This window comes from Mobula birostris, chromosome 8, assembly GCF_030028105.1.
Source record: "Mobula birostris isolate sMobBir1 chromosome 8, sMobBir1.hap1, whole genome shotgun sequence".
Classification (NCBI taxonomy): domain Eukaryota; kingdom Metazoa; phylum Chordata; class Chondrichthyes; order Myliobatiformes; family Myliobatidae; genus Mobula; species Mobula birostris.
This window is the reverse complement of record NC_092377.1, coordinates 101,683,534-101,699,626: the sequence shown is the minus strand read 5'-3', so window position 1 is coordinate 101,699,626 and position 16,093 is coordinate 101,683,534. Positions and strand designations below refer to the sequence as shown.

The 16,093-nt window shown below is 43.3% G+C and overlaps 1 protein-coding gene across 1 annotated transcript in view; it reads right to left on the bottom strand.

Annotated features, from left to right (window-relative positions):
- The window catches only part of ints9 (integrator complex subunit 9), a 62,197-nt gene that overhangs the window by 12,320 nt on the left and 33,784 nt on the right, over positions 1 to 16,093 (bottom strand). The window contains exons 11-14 of the mRNA XM_072265823.1: positions 14,071 to 14,131; positions 10,916 to 11,087; positions 6,505 to 6,629; positions 4,366 to 4,533 (exon numbers count right to left, since the gene is read on the bottom strand). Coding sequence (XP_072121924.1) covers positions 4,366 to 4,533; positions 6,505 to 6,629; positions 10,916 to 11,087; positions 14,071 to 14,131 — 526 coding nt within the window. The remainder of the gene's footprint in view (positions 1 to 4,365; positions 4,534 to 6,504; positions 6,630 to 10,915; positions 11,088 to 14,070; positions 14,132 to 16,093) is intronic.

Genomic DNA, 16,093 nt, shown 5'->3' with positions numbered 1-16,093 from the left:
TAATTTTCCCAATCTAGCTGCATGTTGAAATACTCCTGTGACTATCATAACATTACCCCTTTGGGATGCATTTTCTATCTCCTGTTGTAATTTGTAGGACACATCCTTACTGATGTTTGGGGTCTGTATACAAGTCCCATCAGGGTCCTTTTACCCTTGCAGATCCTTAGCCCTACCCACAATGATTTTACATCTTCCTCTTTCTAGGGAGTCGATTTCATTTTTCACCAATAGGCCATGCGCCTCCCTCTTGGCCTACCCGCCTGCTTTTGATAAAATGTGTATCCTTGGATATCAAGCTCCCAGCTATAATCACCCATGGTTCAGTGATGCTCACAACATTATACATGACAATCTGTAACTGTGCTACAGGTTCATCTACCTTATTCTGTAAACTGTGTGCATTCAAATATAACACTTTTTCTCCTGTATTCACCCTGTTTGATTTTGTCCACCTTTTACTTTGCAACTCATCCTGTTGACAGCAATTTTGCCCTATCACCAGCCTCTCCTTGCTCGGAGTTGCACTACACAGTGCCTCTGTTTGTAAACCAACTACCTCATGTTCAGCACTATCCCCCTGCCAAATTAGTTTCAACCTTCCTGAACAACTCTAGCAAACCTGCCTGTAAGGATATTAGTCCCCCTCAGTTTCAGATGCAACCTGTTCCTTTCGTATAGGTCACACCTACCTCAGAACAGATCTCAATGATTCACAAATATGAATCCCTGACCACTGTACAAGTTCCTCAGCCAAACATTCACCTGCCAAGTCATCTTATTCTTACCCTCACTGGCACATGTCACAGGCAGCAATCCAGAGATTACTACCCTGGAGGTCCTGCTTATCAGCTTTCTATCTAGCTCCCTAAAATCTTTCTTCAGGACCTCCTCACCTTAGTCTATGTCATAGTCTATGTCTTAGTCTTAGTCTTAGTCTATGCCATTCTCGATGCTCACCCTCCCCCTGAAAATGCCATGGACCTGATCTGAGACATCCCTGACTCTGGCACGGAGGGGGGCAACATACCATCTGGGTATCTCTATTGCGCCAACAGAACCTTGTCTCTGTTCCTCTATGAAATCACCTATCACCACTGCTGTCCTCTTCACTTCTTTACTCTTCTGAGCCACAGCACCAGAGACTCGGTCACTGCAGCTCCCTCCCGGTAGGTCGTCCCCCTCAACATTATCTAAAGTAGTATACTCATTACTGAGGGGAATGGCCACAGGTGTACTCTGTACTGGCTGTGCATTTCCCTTCCTTCTCCTGACAGTCACCCAGTTACCTGTCTCCTGCAACGTAGGGGTGACTACCTCCCTGTAGCTCCTGTCTATCACCTCCTCATTCTCCTGTATGAGTCAAAGGTCATCGACTGGCTTCTCCCACATTTGCCCAAACCATCCTCCCACTCTGAGTAACTTACTACAATTGGGGAGGAGGTACAGGAACCTGAAGACCCACGCTCAAATTTTCAGGAACAGCTTCTTCCCCTCTACTATTAGGCATCTGAATGGTCCATGAACTTGTTATTTGTCTTTTGCATTGTTGATTTATTTCATAACCCATTGTAACTTTTACGTCTGGCACTGTACTGCTGCTATTAAGTAAATTCACAGCGTGTCAGTGATAACAAACCGATTTTGGTTCTGTCTTGACACAAAAGGTCCGTCAAATCCATACTGGCAACATGCTGAGACACTGCACCCTTCTCATTTTCCCTCCTCATTTATTCATTCATCCATTTATTTAGCAATACAGCACGGAAAAGGCCCTTCCAGACCGGTGAGCTGCACCACCCAGCAATGCACCTATTAACATTAACCCACTCCCAGGACAATTTACAATGACCAGTTAACCTACCAACTGGTACATCTGTGGACTGTGGGAGGAAACCAGGACACCCGGAGGAAACCCACACGGTCATGCGGAGAATGTATAAACTCCTTTCAGACGGTGCCAGAATTGACTTCCAAATGCCCCGAGCTGTAATAGCATCAACTGCTAAGCTACCGTGGCATTTCCCTGTACACATGCAACTTACTCTCTGCTGTTTTTTCCTGCCACTGATCAGTGCTGGGTGAGTGTAACCTAACTCACCTTTCAAAGGTGAGAAGAAGCCAGAACACCCAGCAGAAATCTGTGGGTGGGAGTTGCTGATGTAAAAAGTTCACTCAAAGTCAGGATCAGACCTGGTGTAGAAGTTGTGGCAAGGCAAGGTTAAGATAATGTCCAGGCATAGTTTGCAGTCAACAGAGAAGAGAGAGGTCCCTAACAGGATATCTCCCCTTTACAGAGCAGGGCACAGGAGCCATTTGACATACCAAGACAAGGATGTAAATGAAATATTCTAGGGTGACACTTACTATTGGTCAGTTATTTTACTAATTCTGACCTTTCATATGTAGATTCTTTTGGTTGTTAATACCTGTTGTGATTGGTGATTGAATATGCAAATAAGGAATTTGATCATGCAACTGGTCAATTTCTGTACAAAACAGTGTTTTGTTTGTTCAGAGTTTCGAACAGTGTGGAGATGGGGCCAGGCTGTTCGCCTTGTGTATAAGTAGACAGTGTGATTGAGGAATGAGTCCAGTTAACCAGTGGCAGCACTGTGAGACTGTAGTGATAAGTACTGTGCCACTGCACTGAAACAATATGCACCTTTCATTGAAGTACAGTAAAACATCTTTCGTGGGACATTGCTGGTGCAGATTTTTGGGCTAGATCATCAAACATTACAGCACTGTACAGGTCCTATGGTCCACTATGTTGTGATGACACTTCAGTCTAACCCTTCCCTTCTATATAACCCTCCATTTTTTCTATTATCCACATGTCTATCTGTGAGTCGCTTAAATGCCCCAATGTATCTGCTCTACCACCAACCCTGGCAGAGTGTTCCACGCGCCCAGCATTCTGTGTAAAGAGCCTACCTTTGAAATCCACCCCTCCCCCCATACTTTCCTAAAGTCTCCTTAAAATTATGCCCCTGTTATTAGCCATTTCCATACTGGGAAAAAGTCTCTGGCTGTGCAGTCCATCTGTGGATATTAATACTTCATCACATGATTCATTTGCACTTTCTTTATGTGTTACACTTTATTTTCTTCATGGTTTACACAGTAGAATAATAATTTTTCTGTGAATCCCAGGTTTAAATGTGGCAATTAACAGGTAATATGGCCCTGAGAGTTTCAAGTAACTTTGAACCAGACCAATACAAAGGGAGTACAGGAACCCAGTGATCGGGTGGAGGGCTAGGACCCTGGGACTGGGGCGAACTTCACTTAGGGAATGACGATGCCAGAAATTGCAAATGCTGGAATCCGGAGCAACAAGCAATCTGGATGAGGATTCGAGCTGATCAAGCAGCATTTATTGGAGAGAATGAAATTGTTGACGTTTGTCATAGTACGAGGCTAGGACCAGAGCGCACAGGTTCAGACCAGAGGGTTGTTCCTTTAGAACAGAGATGAGAGGGAAGCTTCTTTATCCAGAGGCTGATGAATCTGTGGAATTCATTGCCTCAGAAGGCTGTGGAGGCCAAGTCATTGGGTACATTTAAAGTGGGGGCTGAGAAGTACTTAATTAATAAGGGTGTCAAATGTTAAGGGGCGAAGGCATGAAAATGGGGTTGAGAGTGATAATAAATCAGCCCGATGTTGGAATGGCAGAGTTGGTTGATGAACTGAATGGTCTAATTCTGTCCCTATGTCTTATGTGTTGAAATCCTGCATCAGTTGGGGAGCCATGGGTAATCAATGGTGCATTCTAAAATGCATCTGATTGAGCAGCTGCACCAGTCCAATTGCCTTATTCCTTTCTTTTACCAGAACTGGAAGCCAAACCATTAGCATTTCTCAAGAGATTACTGGAGTTTTGCTCTCTGCCATTTTGTTGCCAGCTCATTCTCCAACTATCCTTCAGCACACATACGGACATGATATACGACAGAAACGCGTTTTCAACTGGAATGATGAACAGTTTGAAAATATCAAATACATGTAGAAAATTTCTTCACTCTCTTACACTGTTCAAAACAATTCAGATTTAGTTATTTATCACATTGACATTGAAACATACAGTGAAATGCATTAATTGCATTAGGAACCGACACACCCAAGGGTGTGCTGGGGAAAGCATGCCCAAAATGCTCATCAGAACAACACAGAACAAGCAACAACAGTAGTGAAACAAGCCCCATTCCTCCCTCCCACTCACCCAGTCTCGCTCATTACTGACGACTGATCCACTTCTCCAACCAATTCCTTATGGGAGTTGGAAAGATAAGTGAAAAAAAAAGGTAAAATAAAAGATAAAAATATTGAAGAGGTTAAAAAAAATGTTAAATAAGCACTTACATCAGGCATGAGCTCAATCTTCTCATAGCGTCGTTTGAAGGGGAGGGTGAGTACCTCACTCCTCCGGTAGGCCATTGGTGAGGGCTGGCAGTCAATCATCAGATCGGTACGATGGGACTGGGCTGGAGGAGGCTGTGTATACTGCTCTGGACATACGACATGCAACGGCTGGAAAAATAAAACAGGCAGTCATATAAGAGGAAAAGAACAAGCACCCCTTATCACACTCACATCCAGTCATTTATTGATGAGACAGTAGGAAAGGAAGCCCTGCTGAGGCACCCCCACGATCTCACAACACAGCAGAGTATATAATTTCTCCCCATATCCAGATCTAGGTGAAACAATTCATCAAATTGCAATTCATAACCTTTAATGGAAATGGAGTTAATTTATTATTGTCACATGAAATGAGGTAGAGTGGCAGGCTTGTTTTGTACATTGTTTATACAGATCAGACCCAGCTGGTGGCATAGTGGCATCAGTGCCGGACTTCGGGACGAAAGGCCCTGAGTTTGAATCCAGCTGGCTCCCCTGCACACTTTCCATCCTTGCTGGGTTACGAACTGGTGATCTCTTTGGAAACTCACCTGACAGAAGGCAATGACAAACCCCTGCTGTAACTTGCCTCATACGTGGTTCCCCACTACGTCAGAGAGGCGTGGAGGGCAATCGCCCGCTAACCGGAGAAACTCTGGATGCGACGTACATTTCCTTATACAGATCGGAACATTACACAGTGCATTGAGGTGGAATAAGGTAAAACAATAACAGAATGCAGAATAAAGTGAAGTAGTTACAGACAAGGTGCAGTGCAGATAAACAAAGTGCAAAATCATAACGAGAAAGATTGTGAGATTAACAGTCAATTTATTGTATTACGGAACTATTTAATCATCTTTGTGATTTAAAGATGGACTCTTGACCTGACAACCTACCTCAAACTACTTCAGTCTTAGATTGCCAAAACAGAGGTACAACTTTACTAAAGATCTTCGTTTACTCACTGAACTGGCACATCCCATCACCTCCACTAGCCGAGGCTTTCAGCCTACTTTCAAATGGACTATGAACATCTATGCTCACATCATTCTACAGATTCACAGTAACGTGCTTGGAAACTGCACTGCGGCGGACAGCAAGGCTCTACAACGTGCATCACTGGCACCAGCCTACGTGTCCTCAATGACAGTATATACAGAAAGGTGCCGGAAAAGGGCCAGTAACATATTGAAGGATCCTACCCAACCTGTTCATGGGCCATTTGTCCCACCCCCGTCAGGGAGGAGACTACACTGCACCCAAGTCAGGACTACCAGGCTCAAAAATAGCTACTTTCCCCAAGCAGTAAGGCTGAGCAACACCTCCACCCACTAACCCACCTATACTGTGTGTGTGTGTGTGTGTGTGTGTGTGTGTGTATATACACATACACATATACATACACAAAACATCTTACATATTTGTATTTATTGTGTTTTTTAATTATTGTGTTCTTTATCTTATTGTGTTTTTCTGTGCTGCATCAGATTTGGAGTAACAATTATTTTGTTCTCCTTTGTCTGTGGTGGCCAGTGCGATCATGTTTGCTGTTGTGTGCTGGGGCAGCAGGCTGAGGGTAGCAGACACCAACAGAATCAACAAACTCATTCGTAAGGCCAGTGATGTTGTGGGGATGGAACTGGACTCTCTGACGGTGGTGTGTGAAAAGAGGATGCTGTCGAAGTTGCATGCCATCTTGGTCAATGTCTCCCATCCACTACATAATGTACTGGTTGGGCACAGGAGTACATTCAGCCAGAGACTCATTCCACCGAGATGCAGCACAGAGCGTCATAGGAGGTCATTCCTGCCTGTGGCCATCAAACTTTACAACTCCTCCCTTGGAGGGTCAGACACCCTGAGCCAATAGGCTGGTCCTGGACTTATTTCCCGGCATAATTTACATATTACTGTTTAACTATTTATGGTTTTATTACTATTTGATTATTTATGGTGCAACTGTAACGAAAACCATTTTCCCCCAGGATCAGTAAAGTATGACTATGACTATTTACACTTGTGTACTGGAAATGACATTAAACAATTTTGAATGGTGAACAAACAAAAGCCAAACACCCACTCATTTTCCCGCCTCACCTGCACCTCCTTCAATAATTTTGAAACTTGGATGAAGTTCAACCGTGTGTCGATCGGACAGTAGACGCATTTCATCGAGAGTGGCTGGTACGGTGCCAAAGCATCCAAGTAAGAGAAGTCTGGCTCTAGAACACAGATCAGATACATCTGGATGAGAAGGAACACAAGGCAGAGTCTTTTCATAATCACAAATAAACTGTGGGTCACACAGCAGCTGTAATGGGCTGGGTTGATCAGACCCAAAAGACACAAACCAATTCGAGTGTCTAGAAAATGTATAAGCACAAGGAAGTAACTTAAGCCTAATTATTATCATAGAATAGAAAGGAAAAATAAACCACACTAAATACAAATATTTCTGGGCTCATGATACTCAGCCGCCACCTGATTGTTGCCATTGTCAGGGGACTTGATTGCCACTGTTATTGAGGAGACTCTGAATTCTCACTCGTCAAATCACCCCGGGTCTGTCCTAGGCACCGATCGATGGTGATTCTTCGGTCTAGGTGAAGTCCCAAGAACTGCGGGAACAGTGCCTCAGTAAATAGGGGTTCAATCCACAAGCACCAAGACAAGCTATTTGGTCTTTTGTTCTCATGGCATGGATTCGTTCATTCAAACCACTCCTGTGTTCATTGACAGACATCATGATGCCTCTGGTGCTTTGAGGCCTAGGAAGTGATCCAGCCACCATCAGCAAACATTAGACATTAACAAACCGACAGTGTTTAACTTGTACAGACACCTTGACGCTTTACTTGCTGTGAGCTCACAAAGAGTTAATATGTCACTTGGAGCTGTTCTGACTTTCATTCAATATTTTACAAAATTTAATACACAACACAGCATCCGTAGAGGGAAAGGGATGGGGTGGGGAAGGGATTACTAAGGTTTAATGTCAGAATCCTGCATTGAGACTCTCCCTCCACAGGTGCTGCTTGACCCTTCGAGTTCCTTCCTCCAGCAGATTGTTTGTTGCACCAGATTCTAGCATGTCCATTCCTCACGTCTCCAGTGTTTTCATAGTCCTACAAAATGATGGTCATCACTGCCGGAAAATGAAGCTACTCTACAGCTTGTTTTTGGAACTCGTTTGAACAGCACTGTTCTGGTACGGAAGCAAAATGAAAGAGCAGATGATTATTTAAATGGTAAAAATTGCAGCATGCTGCTGTGCAGAGGAACTTGGAAGTGCTTGTGCATGAATCACAGAAGGTTGGTTTGCAGGTGCAGCAGGTATCAAGGCGGCAAATGGAATGGCCTTCATTGCTAGAGGGATTGAATTTAAGAGCACTGAGATTGTGCTGTAGCTGTACAGGGTACTGATGAGGCCACATCTGGAGTGGAACGAGCTGCCAGAGCAAGTGGTGGATGTGGGGTCAATTTCAAAATTGAAGAGAACTGTGGAGAGGTACATGGAAGGGAGGGGTATGGAGGGCTATGGTCCGGGTGCAGGTCAACAGGACTGGGCAGGTTAATGGCTCAGCACAGCCTGGACGGGCCGAAGGGAGTAGGTTTAAAGTGAGGGGGAAACACTTAAAAGGAATTGGAGGGCTATGTTTTTTTTTACACAAAAGGCAGTATTGTATGTGGAATGAGCTGCCAGTGGAAGTGATCAAGGCAGGTACAATAACAATGTTTAAGACAGTTGTCATAAACAAGAGATTCGGCAAATGATGGAAATCTGTGTCCTAATGAAGGGTCTTGGCCCAAAACGTTGACTGTTTATTCCCCTCCGTAGATGCTGCTTGACTTGCTGAGTTTCTCCAGAATTCTGTGCATCTTTTAGAGCAGTTGGACAACCCATCATTGAGCACATCTACACAGAGCATTGCCACAGGAAAGCAGCATCCATCAACAGGGACCCTCATCACCAGGCCAGGCTCTCTTCTCACTGCCGCCATCAGGAAGAAGGTACAGGATTCTTAGGTCCCACACCACCAGGTTCAGGAACCATTACCACCCCTCAACCATCAGGCTCTTGAACCAGAGGAGATAACTTCACTTGTTCCATCACTGAACTGTTCCTCTGCTCTTACTGAGCTCACCACAAACTATGGACCCACTCTCATGGACTCTTCATCTCATGTTCTTGATATTTATTTCTCATTTATTCATTTAAAGTTATTCTCCTTTTGTATTGGCACATTGGTTGTTTGTCCATCCTGTTGAGCACAGTCTTTCATTGATTCTCGTGTTTTAGATTTACTGAGTACGGCAGCAAGAAAACAAATCTCAGGGTTATAGTGGTGACAAATACGTACTTTGATAATAAATTTACTTTGAACATGGACAGGAAGAACTTAGAGAGTTATGGGACAAATGTTGAGGCTTGCATTCTGCATTTCAGTCGGCACAGGCCGGATGGGCTGAAGGGCCTGTTTCTCTGCTCTATGACTTTATGACAGAGTGGGAGGGGATACGTACCAGATCTAACCTCGAGGACATCACCAGTACTGTGTGCTGCAGTTCCCGGGTAGATGTGCGAGAGGTGAATGAGCAGCTGCCACAAGGAAGGGAGCCCTGCTATTGACCTTTAACCGGTTTTCTGAGATTCCCACAGCTCAAGGGCAATTAGCACTGGGAAAAGATTGCTGGTATTATCGGGAAAAGATTAGAAATCTATCCTGTGCTTGAGAAGTAGATTTGTAGACCATTCTGCCCCTTGTAGTAGTTCTGTTCTTTATAAAGATCATCAAGGATCAACTTTATTTGTGTTGGTCAGGGAGTGACATGCAACAAAAAAACCTACAATTATAAAGAACAAAGAATTATACAAAATAAATAAAGTTAAATGTTAAAGTATGGATATGAAATAAAATATGCATAAATGCCAGCATGTATTTACAGTGTAAACAGCATTATATAGAGATTAAAGTGTTTACAGAGCAGTGATTGGTGGGGCGGGGAGGGGTGATAGATAGATAGATGGGGTGGAGTTAATCCAACTAGAACAGTTGATCAGATTATCTGCCCGGGGGAAGAAACTTTTTTAAATGGTGTGAAGTTTTTGTTTTAATAGCCGCAATGACTGCAGTGATTTTTCCTGCCCGCTTCTTTGGCGTGGACACACAGAAATCCTGCAGTGATGGTAGATTGCAGCCAATGACTTTCCCTGCTGACAGACAGTTTGCTGTGGTTTAAGTATAAAGTGCAAGGTTAATATTACATTTTAACATCACTTTATTGTGCTAATCTTATACCACTTGATAAGAACATGTGAAATACATGTATGAATGTATGAAATAGATCTATTTGCAACACACCTTTGAAATACACACCAAAGTTCAAAGTAAGTATATTATCAAAGCACGTATATGTTCCCATATACTACCCTGAGATTCATTTTCTTACAGGAATATAAAAGTACAATACACACAGTGCAGCGGTTGCTGCCCGGGGCGGTGGTAGAAGCAGATACATCAGGGACGTTTAAGAGACTCATAGATAGGCACGTGGATGAAAGAATAATGGAGACCATATCGGAGGGAAAGGTTAGATTGATCTTGGAATAGGTTAAAGGGTTGGCACAACATCGTGGGCTGAAGGGCTGAACTGTTCTACGTTCTAGAACTTTACAAAAAAAAAACCATGAACAAAGATTGACAAACTGGTTGTTTGCCAAGAAGGAAATCTGTGCAAATAAAATTAAGTTGAGAACATGAGATGTAAAGAATCCTTGAAAATGACCGGCTGCCTTTCCTTCCTCCACTGGAACATAGAACAGTACAGTACAGGGACAGGCCATTCGACCCACAATGTTGTGCCAAACCTGCTAAAAAAACAAATCAAAAACATCCAAATACTAATCCCTCCCACCTACCCCATGTCCACATCCCTCCATCCTCCTTACATTCATGTGCCTATCTAAATGCCTCTTAAAAGCCTCTAATGTATTTGCCTCTACCACCATACCAGGCAGTCTACTCCAGGTATCCATGACACTCTAAGTAAAAAAAATTACCCCTCACATCCCCTTTGAACTTACCCACTTTCACCTTCAATGCTGCCCCCGGTATTCGAGATTTCAGCTCTGGAAAACAGATATTCTCTGTCCCCTCTGTCTATGCCTCTCATAATCTTGTAAACCTCTATCAGATCTCCCCTCAGCCTCCAGTGCTCCAGAGAAAATAACCAAAGTTTATCCAGCCTCTCGTGATAGCACATGCCCTCTAAAGCAGACAGCATCCTGGTAAACCCTTGCTGCACCCTCTCCAGAGCCTCAATACCCTTCCTATAGAACTGCATGCAATAATCCAGATGTGTCCTGTCACCTCTTATAACAATGATCATTGAGGCATGGAGAGGTCTGCATTTACTGACAAGTACCCTCATTGTCCAAGCGAACAAGTACGTGAATTCACACACTTGTGTGCACACCTACTAAGCACACCCGATTCCGCTGAGTTACCTGTGAAAATGATGGTGTTGAGGCTAGACTTGCCCCACAGCTCCAGAAAGTGGACGACGTCTCCGAATCGGAGTGACGGGTGGCCCGTGAACACCACGCAGGGCTGCTTGAAGTCATTGCTGAACTCCCCATGGATGCTGGGGTAGTGCTTCAATTTGTTGGTCTGAATCAGCTGAAATAGGACAAGGAAGGAGTGGGAAAGACAGCAGTTAACAACCAATAGCAAACCTGGAATTGTACTGCTGGCTTTGGCTGGTTCAGTGCGCCACTCCCCTCCCTGGAATAACAAGTTCTCCCTAGTGCCTACAGATAATGCAGGGCCGAGTTACGCATCATTCTGGAGTTACAGTACTTATTTTTTATTTAGTTAATGTGAGTTTTGCCCTTCCGGCTCTTTGAGCCATGCCACCCTCAGCAACCCCGATTAACCCTTACTTAATCACGGGACAATTTACAATGGCCAATTAACCTACCCGCTACATCTTTGGGACTGTGGGAGGAAACCGGAGCACTCGGAGAAAAGCTGCGTGTACCATGGGGAGGACGTATGGAGACGGGATACAGAACAGTGCCGGAATTGATCTCCAAACCCCAGAACAACCCCAGCTGCAACAGCGTCACACTAACCATTATGCTGTGGCACCACTATGACATTAGTTATGCATTAAATAAGATTAGAACCAATGTTCAGGAAATCAAACCTGTACACAGCTTAACTTCCATCTGATAGTTAGTGGCAATAGAGAGGGTAGTGACTCTGTCGAATTCATTGCCACAGACTGTGGAGGCCAAGTCATTGGGTACATTTAAAGTAAAGGTTGATAGGTTCTTGCTTAGTCAAGGGTTATGGGGAGAAGGCAGGAGACTGAGCTTAAGAGAAAGAATAAATTAGCCATGATGGAATGGAGGAGCAGACTCAATGGGCCGAATGGCCCAATTCTGCTCCTACATTTTATGGTTTCATGGCTAGTAAAGCCAATTGTTAGGCGTGGAATATTCTGATTTGTCCCATTGAAACCACAGGAGATGAATGCTGCTATTAGGTCATTCATTGTTAAAGGTACATCTCTGCCACTTAAGGACAGATCTGTTTAGTCATTTAACCCTCTGCTTCGTTGTATATTCAAGGAGCCATCCTTCAATGTAACAAAAGAGTATCACACACAAAATGCTGGAGGAACTCAGCCAGTCAGGCAGCATCTACGAGGAGGAGTAGCCAGTCAACGTTTCAGGCCAGGATGGCTCTCAGCCCAAACTATCAACTGTTTATTCCTCTCCATAGATACTGCCTGAACTGCTAATTTCCTCCAGCATATTGTGTGTACTCCTCTGGATTTCCAACACCTGCAGAATCTCTTGCGTTGGTAACAAAAGGGTATATTTTGCTGTCTGGAGCACCAGTATTGGATATTCAAAGCTGTCCTAGTTGGGATGTGCTTACATTGTAAATATGTAATCCTGTAAACTTACCTGACTGCATTGCAAATATTAATGTTAAACAGGTGATTGTAGCAAATGAAACTGTAGTTAATTATTTATTGTTATCTCTGTGTTGATATATAAAACATCGTGTCAGGAGAGTGAGATTCTCTTGAATTCTCTCTCCTGTGTGGATAAGGATTTTCATATTTCCCAGTTACTGCTTCCACGTGGTTCAGTTTTAGTCAGTCAGATCAAGCAGAATCAGAGGCCTAAAGCACTACAGCACAGAAATATTGGCCCATCTAACAGTTCAACATGAACTATGACTCTGCCTTGTCTCAGCAACCTGTATTGTCCTCCACATTCCTCCCATCCAGATACTTACCCAGACTTCTCTTAAATGCTGACATTGGACTTGACTCCACCACTTCCTGTGGCAGCTCGTTCCACACTCTCACACCACCCTGTGTGAAGTGGTACCCCTCACGTTCCCCTTAAACATTTCATCTTTACTCCTTCACCCATGGCCTCACCTACCCTCAGTGGAAAAAGCCTCTATACCCCTCAAAATTTTGTATACCTCTAATCAAATCTCCTCTCGTTCTCCTATGCTCCAGAGAATAAATTCCTAACCTTTTGAACCTTTCCCTGTAACTCAGGTCGTCAAGTCCTGGCAGTATTCTCCGTATTTTTCCAATCCTATTGATATTGTTCCTGTAGGTAGGTGAACTGCACACAATATTCCAAATTCGGCCTCACCGACTTCAACATAACATCCCAACTCCTGTATGCAATACAACGATTTAAGAAACTCCTCTTTACTTTCTCCACACGGGAAACGAGGCTTTGTGCCATGTGACAACTGTAGCTCTCTTCGATCTGCCTCTGAATCATTCGGTTGTAAAGTCCCATTCTATAGCTCAAAATTGTTAGGTAACTTTTCTTGTGCAGGATGAGAAAGTTGTGCTGTGTGTGTATCGCGTGCAGTTCTGGTAGCTGCATTACATGAAGGCTTTATTGGGTGTGTGGGGGGTGGGGGGAGTGTTCACCAGGACGATGCCTGGATTGAACTATGGGGAGAGGCTCGATACACAGTTGTAAGCACGAAAGATTCTGCAGATGCTGGAAATCCAAAACAACACACACAAAATGCTGGAGGAACTTGCATATAGGAGACTGCCTCAGCCTGAATCTTTGACTGTTTATTCATTTATATAGATGGTTAGTGGGGTAGTAGGTTAATTGGTCGTTATAAATTGTCTTGTGATTAGGCTGAGGTTAGATTGGAGGTTGCTAGGGAGCGTGGCTCAAAGGGCTGGAAGTGTCTATTCCACGGAAGGGCTATTGATCATGTTGATTTTGGAACTTTTGGCCCCATTTCATATATTACAAGATGTCTACTTCAAAAGTATTCATTTGCCTGCTTTGACACCTCTGAGATGAGAAAGGTGCTCATGCTCTAGAAATGCAAAGCTTATTTTTCCTATAGCTGACAATAACCAATTAGTTAATCATAAACACAAGGAATTCTGCAGATGTTGGAAATCCAGAGGAACACATGTAAAATGTTGGAGGGACTCAGCAGGTCTGGCAGCATCTATGGAGAGGAAAGAACAATTGATGTTTCAGGCTGAGAGTTCCTCCAACATTTTATGTGTTGCTCTGGATTTCCCGCATCTGCAGAATTTTTTGTATTACTAAGGGCCAAATGCCAAGTTCCAGTTGCTCCTTACCTCTGCGTGCGGAAATGGTGGCTCTGGCAGGTAGACTTTTGACTGTTTATTGTGACAAAGCCTAAAGCGAGAAAGGGCAACAAAGTGAAACAAGTGCAAGTGCAAATTCTACCGAGATAACATACCAATCTGAGGTGTGACTTTGTACGTATAAAGGAGCTATGTGATAAAGTAGTTACGTTACTGGTAAATCAATGATTCCGGGTTCAGAGATCAGATTTGATCCCAGCATGTGGAGAACTTACATTCAATGAACAACATTATTGTTAATAGAAGTGCCTCGATGGCCTGGGAAGCACAGGTTGTTAATCAGAATCAGATTTAATATCACCCGCATGTTAATTTTGTTAATTGTTAACAATGATATTACACTGATGAAAATAAATACCTTAACAAAAGCTATACAAAAAAAATGTGTGAAATAATTAAGGTGGAAACTTTTGAGTGCACCATTCATTACATAGTGGTTCAGTTAAGGAGGAGCATTAAATCCCTGGACTGTAGAAATGAATGTGAAATTCCACACGGTGCTATGGAAATTTAAATAAGTTTGGATTAAAAAGTTAGTATCAGAGTAATTTGATACTAATGTTTGAATCACAGGGAAGCAAGTCTACTCGTCTTACCCAGTTGAACTGATAGATAACCCCAGACCTCTCCGTGGTGAAGGTGACAAGGGTGATTCCTATAGCGGGGGAATTGAGGATCAAAGGCACAGCATCAGATTAGAAGGACATTCTTTTAGAACAGAGATGAGGAAAATGGTGGCGAATCTGTGGAATTCATTGCCACAGACAGCTGTGGAGGCCATGTCATTGGGTATATTTAAAGTTGAGGTTGATAGGTTCTTGATTATTTAGGGCACCAAAAGTTACAGGGAGAAGACAAGAGAATGGGGTTGAGAGGGATAATAATTCAACCACGATGAAATGGCAGAGCAGACTCGATGGGCTCAAATGGCCTAATTCTGCTCCTATGCCTTCTGAAACGGCTGAGGAAACCACAGTTCAAGGAATGATTCATATTCTCAAAGTCACGGTCTGAGGGTAGACATTTCAGCATATCACATCTACGCTGACTAAGCATCCCTGCACACAAATCTGTTTTCCTTCTTCCATTTCCATTAACTGAATTTGGGGCGTCATGGTAGTGTAGCAGTTGGTGCGACCCTATTACAGCTCAGGGCATCGGAGTTTGGAGTTTAATTCTGGCACCCTCCACGCAAAAGTTTATACATTTCTACATGTGTGCATGTGGGTTTCCTCCCACAGAACCCAGAAATCTACAGCACATTATAGGGCCTTCGGTCCACACTGGTCCAAAGATGTACCGGTTAGTGGTTAATTGGTCATTGTAAATCGTATGGTGATCAGGCCAAGGTTAAAATCGGCCGGTTACTGGGCAGTGCAGCTGCAAGTGTCACCATGCTCCTGGTGCCATACACCTGCCCTAATCCATACCGTAGGAAACCACTGCTTTTTTAAAATACTTTTTATAAGATGAATTAATGCATGACTAAAGTTATAGTTTAATAATTTTTTCTTTTTAACAAGCTCATGTATTTTTCAGTATGTGGTGGTTCATCCCCACTCACTGGCAGGAAGCGGTATAGCAGCTAAACTAACGGCTTATTGCCTCCCTCATTTTTCATTGGCTAGACATTAGCACATTACCCAGGTGATGTAATTGTGTACCCATTGATTGGTTTAGTTTATCTAAGGAATTTTCCTTATCTTAACTATAAAAGTGATGGGTTTTTCAGAGGCGCCATCTTTCAGTCTTCACATTCTTTTCTGCTCATTCACCCCTTAGCTTTGTTTCTCAGCTCTTTCTTTAGTTTGCTTCGTATTTAAATTTCTATAGCACCATGTAAAATTTCACATTCATTTCTCCAGGCTGATTTCCGCAGGATTTAATGCTAGTCCTTAACTGAACTGCATGTAATAAACCAATCAACCTCCGCTTTAAATATACTTAATAACTTGGCTGCCTGGTAACCACCACATAAATTCCTCCTCATCTC